Source organism: Mytilus trossulus, chromosome 2, assembly GCF_036588685.1.
Source record: "Mytilus trossulus isolate FHL-02 chromosome 2, PNRI_Mtr1.1.1.hap1, whole genome shotgun sequence".
NCBI lineage: Eukaryota > Metazoa > Mollusca > Bivalvia > Mytilida > Mytilidae > Mytilus > Mytilus trossulus.
The window spans coordinates 97,728,009-97,740,422 of NC_086374.1; the positions used below are offsets into that span (position 1 = coordinate 97,728,009).

The 12,414-nt window shown below is 33.3% G+C and overlaps 1 protein-coding gene across 1 annotated transcript in view; it reads right to left on the bottom strand.

Moving 5' to 3' along the window:
- Positions 1-2,423: 2,423 nt before the first annotated feature.
- The window catches only part of LOC134706139 (uncharacterized), a 36,977-nt gene continuing 26,986 nt past the window's right edge, over positions 2,424-12,414 (bottom strand). Inside the window, exons 8-9 of the mRNA XM_063564847.1 lie at positions 7,848-7,902; positions 2,424-3,284 (exon numbers count right to left, since the gene is read on the bottom strand). Coding sequence (XP_063420917.1) covers positions 2,482-3,284; positions 7,848-7,902 — 858 coding nt within the window. The 3' untranslated portion in view covers positions 2,424-2,481. The remainder of the gene's footprint in view (positions 3,285-7,847; positions 7,903-12,414) is intronic.

A 12,414-nucleotide genomic window follows, 5' to 3' on the forward strand; every position in this document is an offset into this window, starting at 1 on the left:
TTAAGCCCGGGATTTCGGGATTGCATGTTTTTAAGCCCGGGATTTCGGGATCAGGACCCCTCCTATCCCCCTGCAATAACCTGTGACTTTTTTCCAGTTCTTTGATATTTTACAAAATTCTTCCAACAACACTTTACATACTTTAAACTACGCTCTGAATGCCCGCGATTTCGCGAGTGTGTTCTAGTTATCTTTAATCATAACGATCTCTATCGGTCTAATCTGAACCACTGCGTTCACACTACAATTAAAATGCAATCGTTCTACCCTTTTTGCCCGTAAAACTGTAAACACTTTGTATAAATAGAAAAGATTTATCAAATTCATGTGTTGATACACTGATACACACAATTGGGAAAAAAATGGATAAAGATATTGTTTCTCTTGAATCACAAGTTAAAATTTGATACTGGTGTTATTTCAGTTTCCCATTTAATATTCAAAAAAATAACTGTAGCAACGAAGTTACAACATTGACGCCGGAAAATCTGCTGTTCCTACAAAGAAAAAAAATCAGCAAAAGAAAAGAAGACACAGATTTCGCAAATATATGGTACGGCGAAGATAACATGTTTTCAGTTTGTTTTAAAGGTCTTTTAACAGAGAAATATGGGTTAAACAACGAACCTCTGAGATAGTTTTGCCGCTGCACATGCGCATACGTTATTTTCGATTCAATCGTACTTGTTTAAACCGATATATGCGTTCACATCTAGGATGAAAAATGTTGTCCTGCCTTTTTTTAAAGTTGTAATCTCTGTCCTGCCTTTTTATTTTTCAGTCTAGTCGGTCCTGCCTTTTTTTCTTAGCTTAATATCCTGACTTTTTTACCAATTGTCATCCTGACTTTTTTTTCCAAGTTACTCATCTGCTTTTATTTTAACTCAAATTCCTGTCCTGCCTTTTTTTCAAATTTCATCCTAGAATTTCCCCAGTCAATCAAACGTTGCCGAATTTCGACATCGCACGAAGTTCTTGACGCAAAATTAGAAGCGCGTAGATTTTTTGGAGAATTTCTTTTTCGTCAAACATTTCATAAAATCCATTGCAAAGTTTTTTTTAAATCAATGAAAAAGTAGTTGATTTTCCTTTTGTCACGACTGAAAAATGAAAGTTCTGAAATGAACAGACAGAATTTAGTGCACGTTCTCCTGAGAACAATTTCGCAGCATCAATTTACTTTTAAGTCCATAAAACTTCAGAGCTGGTAATCATAACTCATAAGTGACTACCTATGGACCCGGTCAACCTGTAGTTTAAAGAAATTTTCAACGGAATCTTATCTGGATGCTGGACACAAAGTTATTGGAACACAGTCATATCAGTCTTTAGGGTGTTAGACCCAGTGTATTTTATATTTGATAAACATCTAGTTTTTAAAACCTTTCATCAAATTTTAAGAAAAACACCACCCAAGTTAAATTAAAATATGTCGTGTATTGTGGTGTGAATAGAAGAATTAATTGGTTAATCTGTAGTTTATCGTCCAGTGGCAAATTTATCATTAATATTCAGGAAGAGAACAAGTATACAATGAATGTATCTGCATTATTTGTATATTAAATGTACATGTATGTGCCTGTCCCAAGTCCGGAGCCTGTTATTTAGTGGTTGTCGTTTTTGTATGTGTTACATATTTGTTTTTCGTTATTTTATTCAGATAAATAAGGCCGTCAGTTTTCTCGTTTTAATTGTTTTACAATGTCTTATCAAGGCCTTTTATAGCTGACTATGCGGTATGGGCTTTGCACATTGTTGAAGGCCGTACTGTGACCTAAAGTTGTTAATGTATGTGTCCTTTTGGTCTCTTGTGGGCAATTGTCTCATTGGCAATCATACCACATCTTCTTTTTTATATGTATGCATTTATACTAGGATGAAAGAAGAACATGAATTTGCTAATAAATGGGAAAGACGTATCAGCAAGCCAACGACACATTTTTTGTATTTGTTTGGATTTTATTTACAACCTACACATTGATATGTAATATTCCTGAATTTTAGGTCATCATCTTCGACTTCGTATTCAATTTTGCCTTTTGCCTTCTTTTATTCGAGTCACTGATGAATTAAAAACTGTCGAGGACATACATACGAATTTAATAAAAAAAAAAAATGTCCTCTTAAACAATTTATATATAGATTCAAAAGATATGATGAAATATATCTTGAATTTCTTTTTTTTCTCCAACTATCAAACAGTAAGTGGACATGAATCAAAAGAACAGCACGTCTTTGTAACATTTCTCTTAATTTCCATATAAAGTTGATTTGTTGTCGCACATGAAAATAAAGCGTTGATCACACAAAGAATGAACATAACAGAATTGTTAATATTGTCTTCAATTTGAATACAGATAACAACTGTACAGATCATGAAATCAATTTAGTTAGAATGACACTAAAGAAAACAAAAGTAAAAAAAAGTTAATTATCCGAGTTCGAATCTACTCATTGTCTGAAAAAATTGTTCGTGTTTTATTATGCTGCTTTCTTTTCCACGTCAAAGAGAAAAGCCTGTCCGTCACTACTATTACAAACAAGCAGAATCCTTTCTTCTTTGTCAAAATGAATTCCCCAAGGCTTTATCAATCCATCTGATTTAGTAATGATTTCTTTGCGTTGTTGACCATTATCAGAAACTACTACTACAGTGTTTGTTCTCTCATCCGTTACATAGACATAACCCTCATTATCGGTTGTCACACGACGTAAATCTTGAAATTCATCCATTTTAAACTTCCAAATTAGTTTTCCATCTTTCAACGAGCAGCAGTATATTGTTGTAACGTCAATACAGACCAACCTGCCTCTGTCTACTGTAATATCGTAGATACTCTTTGAATGTAAAGGTATTTTACGTTTTACTGTACCCGTCATGTCTATCACATGTATTGTACTCCCACCAATTACAACGTACAAGTTGTTATCATTACTAGTATATGATATTCCGTTGCAGCGACCAATGGTTTTTATACTGGTGACAAAACCTGTAGATATATTTATTATCAGTATGATTTTGCCGTGTTTACATGATACTGCTACAGTATTACTATTAACCACTGTTATATAATATGGTGAATAGAACAGAGGAATGTGATGGATATCAGTACCGTCTAAATTACAAATAATCAGTCGGTCATTCAAACAGTCGGTGAACACCAATGTATGGCCTGTTTTGATATAGCCATACACAAGTTGACGTTCTTGTGTTGACTGTTTTATATTGAACGGTGTACGCAAAGTGACAGAAACAGGAAGGTTGTTTTTGATAGGTTCCTTTTCTGAAAATAGATAATGAATTATCGAATGTATAATTACAACAATAGATTGCCTAATATATTGTGTAGTTTACCGATAAACGTGTTTAAATGGTGTAAGATTACTAGTATGTATATGCACACTCAGGGGCGGATTTAGGCGGGGCGTGGCGGGCGTGCGCCCCCCCCCCCCCCTAAAATTTGCAAAGCATGGGTTGTCTTCTAATTTATTTAAGTATCAGAAGAGAACATTCCATTTTTTTTTTATCATTGAAAGTATATAAAACAATCAGTTTAAAGTCATAAGAAACGAGTGACCGGTGAAAAATTCTGTTCTTCCAATTCTTGAACCAATGCATACACACATCATAAACTTAGTCTTCTGTGCACGAATTTATCATTTTTTTCGTGTAAATTTCGTATAATCGACAATTTTTTTTTCAATCGGTCAGTGTTGTTGTGTAAATATGGCTGGTAATTAAAGTTCGTGTTTTGAAGCCGAAGTTTAACGATGGTCACCTGTTTGTCAACAATCGACAAAAAATAAACAAAAAAGCATGGAAAGCGAGCACGTGTTTAACATGTGAATTCAGATAATAGTTTATTTTAAGGACATCCATGCGTATTGTGATCACCGGATTTTTACGAGATGGGTCACACTGAGGTCACTTTGCATAAATATGTCGGGGGAATTGGTTGCTGGAAGCAAGCAATTAAAATAAAGTAAACTTCTTCTAAATATGAATAAATTAAAGAATTTTCTTCAGAAAAAAGTATATGTACATAAGTTTTATAATGAAAACTATCCATTGAGTTATAAAAAACATATGCATTATTTTTTTTGGATTTGAGGTTTCTTATGACTTTTAACAGAATCAACGTGATTATCAATCAACTGACCTACGATTTATTTAAGTTCTGTTATATATCTATACCTAAAAGGAAGGTGTCAAATGAGGAGTTGCGTTTGATGACAAAAAAAATAGGGTTTTAGCAGTTAAAGTATAAACAATTGTTACATTGTATTTGCGGTTTTTATAATCAATTTCTTTGATAATCGAATGTCCAAAGCATCCCTAACGGCCTTACTCACTTTCACAATTTCATCATGGCATGGGCCAAGAAAACAGTCGGTCCAGGTGAGATTTTTTCTTAATGTAAAAATACTGTTTCGAGCGAAAGGTTAGTTTATAATTTGTATCTCTGTGTCTTTATATATTTCTTTCTTGTAAGCTGAATTTTTTTTCCAAATTATGTACCGCATTATTACATGCATGGGATCCTCAGGAAATAAACATAACTACGCTTAACTTAATGCATCTCATTCTGATTTTATGTGGTTTGTGGCGAACACAGTATATATAAAGTCTGGCACGACCTCCGAAAATCAAAAAAAGTAAAAACAGACATATAATGCAAGGACAATTCAAATTCACGGAGAAAAGTAGAAATTTTCGTTTGCATAATCTAATACAAGTTTTGGCGGCAGGTGAGCTGTTGTGATCTGTCTAGTCTCACCTTGCTTCCGTCGGTCCGCCCGTCTATCTGTCAACTCTTCACATTTCCATCGTCTTAACCAAGTTTGTCGGGGCTGGTGCTATGGAGTGTTAAAGTAATTCTTAAGTGAACCGATTTCATTTCACATTATTGAAACCATGTACAATCGGCTTTGACACATTGACCGGTGATTTGCAAACAAGGGTTATTTCTTTTGGTGATGTTTCTGTATTTCTTTTCGTCTCAACTACCAACACCATGTCTTTCAAGGATTACTCGAGATATTTATTACCTGATATTGCTTTATAGATCATCTTACAAAAATTGCTGGTGTCTTGATTGTAGAATGGTTTGCATAGGAACACAGAATCAACATAAAATGTTCGCATGGTCGGTCTTCAGATTCTGTTTTTAGGACTCCAGCTTTATAACTGTAGCTTTATAAACTCATAGTTTGCAATATGAATATCTTAGTGTGTAAGTAAGGGGTGTGAGAAGATTGTTGTAGATTTTACTAATTTGTAGGATACCTTGTCATCATAACTTGAAGTTCTACGTGGAACAGGAACATATATATATATATATATACAGATATATTGTTTTACATCTGTCCGTCCATCCGTTAGTCAGTCACTAGTGATTGTAGATTGTTGACAGGGTGGATTTAGGCGAGTTCTGCTAGAAACTTTAATTTCTCGCTAATTTTACCTCGCAATAGTTCGAAATACCTACATTGCACCCCTTTAGAAGAATATTTCAATAGTTATACCTCCAAAAAAATTTCGCCTCGCTCCGCTCGGCAAATATAAAAACTTGCGCCCCCTCTAATCGGAAATCCTGGATCCGCCCCTGACACTATATATATGATATTGAATTCTTCACGACCTCAAATTTTATTTCAGATGTTACCAATTTCTATTCCGGTTGCTATTGAAAACTTTCTAATAAGCTCTCAGTAATCGAGAAGAAATTATCAGACTATGTTGTGTTTTGTGTACTATTATTTGTGTTTGTCTTCTTCTTTTTTACCTAAGCGTTGTCATTTTATTTTCGACTTATATGAGTTTGATTGTCCCTCTGGTATATTCGTCCCTCTTTTACACAATTAAACCAAGGAAAGTACAAATAGTACATAAACGAGACTGAGAAATCAGAAATCAGAAATATTTCGAGAAATGTCGCGAAGAGGAAGAGGGGTTAACGATCTTGACTACCCATGAGGGTCTTGAACGGTCTGAAAAATAGTCATGTACAGAACATATTTATACAATGGAAGTTTATCAGACTTTGTAAAACGTCACAAATGTCTGCGCAGAAAGTTGATGAACCAGCAAATTTCATGATAACTGCTTGTCCTTTTTCTAAAGAAGTTCATCGGAAGATACCAGACCTTGTTGATAATATTGGTTATTTTGGTGTAATCAGGGGTGTCCGGTTTTTTCACCGTTGTTGAAAATTCATACACCCTGAGGCGCAGCCGAATGGATGTATGCATGTTCAACAACGGTGTTAAAATTCCGTACACCCCTGATTACACCAAAATAACGAATTTGTTTCTCTTGAACAATTCCCAAACAACAATACTCGGTAGAATCTGCTACTCTCCTTGGAATCAGTCAAGTTGAGACGAATGAAACAATTCCTTATTCTCATTTTTAAACCGGGATATAAAATTGAAAAATGCCTATAAAAATTTTTCAGTGTAACAATTTTTCAGCGTAGATGTTGTGGAAATACTGTATAGAAATACTGTTTGGGGTTTTTTTTGGGGGGGGGGGGGGGGGGGGATTGAAAACATTTTTTGTTCTTTTGAATTTTCTGGAATTTTTTTTAATTTTTCAAATTTTTTTCGTCAAATTTATTTAATTTTGATTTATTATATTTTTGATCTTTTTTAATTTTTGTTACAAGTGATTTTGTTTTCTTTATTTTGGCAAATTTAGATTTTTTTTATGTTTTTTTGGCAAAATTTAATTTATCCCGGGGTGAACAAGGATGAGACACGGTGGGACATGTGAAACCCCCCACCCTGTTTTATTTGTTTTTTTTACAAAAAACTTTATATCACTAAAACATTTTTTTTAATCAATACCAAAAAGTATACAGATCTTTAGAATAATATAACAAAGAAGTGTGTACAGTTTTAAGCAATAATCATAAATTATTTTTGAGATACGCGCGGCAAGTGAAAAAAACCTCCCCTGTTTTACAAAATACTCAATAACTCAAAAATAGAATTTTGAATCATCACCAAAAAGTATACAGATCTTTAGATTAATATAACAAAGAAGTGTGTAAAGTTTTAAGTAATAATCATAAATTGTTTTTGAGGTGCGACAAAACATGTAAAAAAAACTCCCCTTTTTTTACAAAATGCTTAATAACTCAAACATGAAATTTTGAATCATCGCCAAAAAGTATACAGATTTTTAGATTAATATAACAAAGACATGTGTAAAGTTTTAAGCAATAATCATAAATTGTTTTGAGATATGGTGCGACATGTAAAAAACCCTTCCCCCCTTCTTTTACAAAATACTCAATAACGAAATTTTGAATCATCACCAAAAAGTATACAGATATTAAGATTAATATAACTAAAAAGTTATTAAAGTTTTAAGCCATAATCAAGAATCGTTTTGAGATACGGTGCGACATGTGAAAAACACACCCTGTTTTAGTTACAAAGTGGCGTAACTCAAATGTCCCTTTCCAATATACCTTTATTTTCTTCTACATATTACTATCATCAACAAAAGTCTCGAATCTATTTCACTTTTACTGTATTTTGGCATATATATGTTTGCTCGTCAACCATACTGTTATTCATATTCCTTATCCCGAGCCTCTGGTTTAGGTGAGACAAATCGAAACCCCGTCGTTTTATGTGTTTTGAATTTCGTTTTAGGGTTAAAGAATATCCATTTTTTAAGGTTTTCTTACTCTTTCACAGGCGTAAGATGTTTCTTTCAACATATCATTTGGTATGACTTTTGATTTTAGTTACATGTATGTCATTTGCAACATAATTCAATTCCTTGATCAAGATAATTTGTGAATGCATATTAATTTCAATGAAAACATAATTACCAAAGGTATTCGTTGAATTCTTGTCATCCTGCTCTTTTTTTAATTTCGCCGTAACCTGTAAGAAATATGAATTACGTTGTTGATGCAATACACGAAAAAAGAACAAGTAAACAATAAAGTAACATGATGTTACTACATTAAAATATACAAACATGATTATTGACAAGGTAACTTGAGATAATTTGACTTAAACAATTTATATCATACAGGACTCTCACTGATATATACTCGTTTGACTCAAAAACACTTTGTTTGTACTAAATCCAGCTATCCACACCATGTGTAGTCTTGTGTTTATTCATTAACGAAAAATCTGGTGAAGGGGACTGTCTTGTATTTTTATGCCCCACCTACGATAGTAGAGGGGCATTATGCGTTCTGATATGTGGCTCCTTTCGTTCGTCCGCAGGTTAAAGTTTTTGGTCAAGGTAGTTTTTGATGAAGATGAAGTCCAATCAACTTGAAACTTAGTATGCTTATGATATGATATTTCTAGTTTTAAAGCCAAATTATCCTTTTGACCCCAATTTCACGGTCCATGGAACATGGAAAATGATAGTGCCAGTGGGGCATCCGTGTACTTTGGACACATTCTTGTTTTTTTATGATTCTTGTTATACATATCTGCCTTTTGTAGACCTGACCGTGTTCTACAGAAACAAAACCATTCAAGACAACCAGAAAATATACTAAGAGGTATTTCTATGTAAGACACATGATTATTGTTGCTTGCAGTTTGTCATATAGATGAGGTTTATTTCAGTGAATAAAAATATAAATATATTTTCACATGACTGTCTGGTTATGCAAGATAAACTTGCAATGAGCACAACGTTCTTTAATCCGAAATTGAAAATAATTTGTTTCCCATGTCAAAATGGGGGTTTATATTTTACTATCCGAACAAAAGCTGACACAATTGCTTGTCCGGCCATGAATATGCAAATCTTTTTATTGTGTTTGGTAGCTTATCCAATGCTATATACAGTTTAGCTAAACGTTACCATTCGTTGTTTCAAAAATAGGATGTGTTTTGTGTGTACATTTTTGGAATGTTGTGTAATAATTAAAAAAAAACTAAATTTCAATGGTATCTTCATTATATTTTTATGCATACACAACTCATACACAAGTCATAACAACAAATACATTTAAAATTTTTTTTAATCTATATAGACATTTGCCGTAGCAAAATTTCGTGTAATGAAGCTGACGGGTCGTTTTATAATTCAAGAACAGCAAACATTCACGTAGTCGTTCATTGATTGTTGTTTACTTACAATGCACGTTGTTGTCCCTGTACACTTAGAAATAATCTGTTTGTTGTTATAATTATTTAACAGTAGATATAACTAGTATTTTTAAATGGATTTTATTACTTCCATGAATTATATAAAACACCTTAGAAATTGGTCTAGCTAGGTCCTTGTTCAAAATTAAGTATGATGTAAATTACCATGCTTACATTATACAGCTTCATTTCTTGCATTCATTATATTTCATATGTCCTAAATCCTTTCAACTTTGTACTTGTTTGGCTTTATAACTATTTTGATATGAGCGTCACTGGTGAGTATTGTGAAGACGAAACACACGTCTGGCGTATTAAATTATTATCCTGGTACCTTTGATAACTATATCCGCCACTGGGTCGATCATCCCAGTTGTCAACACTTCGGTGTTGACATGAATATCAATCATATGGTCATTTTAGTAAATTTCCTGTTGACAAAACTTAAATTTCTTTTGAAAAACTAAGGAGTTTCTGATCACAGGAATATATTACTTTAGCCGTATTTAGAACAACATTTTGGAATTTTGAGTCCTCTATGCTCCTTAACTTTGTACTTGTTTGGCTGTATAACTATTTCGACATGAGCGTCACTATTGAGTATTACATGTTTGAAGACGAAACGCGCGTCTGGCCTATATAATTATAATCCTGGTACCTTTGAGAATAATAGAGATAACGTACATTGGTTTAATTTCTGCTCTAGGCATTAATTCTGATAGGCGGGAGCTAATCGGGCGGATTTACCTATTTATGGTGACCCGCGTGGTATCTGATGATTGGCTAAGTCCCCTACATCTTTCTTTTTTAAAGTAAAGAGCAGCTCCTCTAAGAATTAGTGAAGGAACACTTCATATATTGTGTAGCAGCTAAGTCCTGTTTTTTTTTTGTCATTCTTATTGTGCTATTTATATAATTATTATATTTTTTTAATATCTTGTAAGCCACAAAGTCACAACTCCTCTTTAGTTATTCGGCCTAAAACAAGGAACCATTTTACTTCAGTGTTCAGGTTAATTATTTGAAGAAAAAAGTAAAATCACAAAAACACTGAACTCAGAGGAAAATCAATTAGGAAAGTCCATAATCACATGGCAAAATCAAATAACAAAACGCATCAAAAACGAATGGACAAGAACTGTCATATTCCTGACTTGGTACAGGCATTTTCAAATGTAGAAAATGGTGGATTAAACCTGGTTCTATAGCGCTAACCCTCTCACTTTAATAACAGTCTCATCAAATTCCGTTATATTTACATGTTGCGTTAAATAAACAGTCACAATTAATAAAATAGTAAAAATACCGGTACATCAGTCATCATCATATAACAATTTTAAAAGGGGGACAATTTAACCGAACACAAAAACATCTTCTATCTACGAACACATTAATTGATTTGAGTGTCTGACGTCAGAAAATTTTATACGTCACATAAATTTGTCGTTCAATGTGCATACAAACAGTTTTAAAATTTACATAGGCAATGTAAGCATACATGATTAAAAAATCAAAAGTATGTAAGAATAAATTACAGAAATAGACCGATATTAAAACTAGTCCAAAATTTATAGGTAGAATTGATAAGAATCCAAAAATAGTTAATACCACTACGCGATTGAATGATTTTGACGTTTGTGGTTCAACGTATATAGTAATTCATAATAGAAATATATCATAATGACATATAATAGACCAATATAATACTGACTGGATCTTTTAAATTACAGAGTCACGTAATAAGAAGAAAAGAAATACAAAAAGTCGCATATACAAAACAATCCACAAAAAAAAATGAAAGCCAATACAAACACATCGACGAAATGTATAAGTACCGAGCCACGTCAAACTGATATCACATAAAACCATTCAACAGTAAAAGTAATATCAATACTAGAACAAAGACAAATGAAACAAGAATAAAACATGTTGTAAAGATGATAAACAACATCAGTACGCAGAATCTATACATCAAGACCATCGTGTATTATTTGAGAAGTTGATACGGAATATTTATCAACAAGGTCTTGATACCTTCCGATGAACTTTTTTAGAAAATGGACGAGACGTTCTTTGACATATCCCTGGTTCATCAACTTTCTACTCAGACACTGATGACGTTTTACAAAGTCTGAGTAGGAGCTCCAAGCTCTTGAATATCGAATAAGTTGGGAAATATATATCCCATATGCAAGTGAAGTTGGTATATTGCTTCTAAGGTGGGGGAAATTTATAATTTCAAAATTTAAATCGTCTCGTTTGTCATAGATTCTGGTACTGAGATGACTGTGTAAGTCAAATTCGAGATATAAGTCTAAAAATGAGGCGGAGGAAGCTGTGTCTGTTGTTTCATTTAATCTCTAGTTCTTGGGGATATATCAATGGAACCCAATCAGAAAAGATCGGATTGTTTATGGAAAGAACATCATCAATATATCTGAAAGTGAAATTAAATAATCTGGCTTCTTTGATCCTCTTGTTTTTGACAAGTGTCTGGAGGAACTCCGATTCATATGAAAATAAGAAGAGGTCGGCAAGAAGAGGCGCACAGTTTGTTCCCATGGGAATGCCGACAACTTGTTGGAAAAGCCTACCTCCAAACTCAACAAATATGTTGTCGATAAGAAACTCCAGCATACTGACAACTTGTTCTTCTGTGTAGCATGTTTTACCTTTTTGTTTGTCACTATTAACGAAATATGTCTTATGAAATCCCAAAGTAATAAATTTATAGCGTATGCTACCATTTTTATGTTGAAAGGCATTGTGGATAATTTCTTTTAGGCGACAGGGTTGAAAAATCAAAAGTTTTGATGGAACTAATTTCAGAAAAAGACCGAGATTTAAAATTGTCTAGAAGTTCTTTCGAATTTTTAAGAATCCACATATGGTTAATACCACCACGCGAGTAAACAGTTTCACAGTATTTCTGAAGACCTTCTTTCACTGCGGACAGAATTTTAGTCACTCTAATGGACAATTCTTTAGTTGAACATGAAGATGAGCCAGCAATTTACCGTTGCTTGTACGGAATTTTATGAAGCTTTGGTATCCAATACAAACAAGGTAAGTCCTCCGATTTGGTGTTCAATGTAATGTTTATTGAAGCCATGAAGGACTTATGATTTGCTAAAATTTCATCCTTGTCAAATGATATGTCTTTGTATGTGGGATTACCTGAGTGCTCCGTTATACCCAATTCTTTTACAAGACATTCGTAGTAATACGATTTACATACACAGACAATATCATTTGAAGCTTTGTCCGCAGGAACAA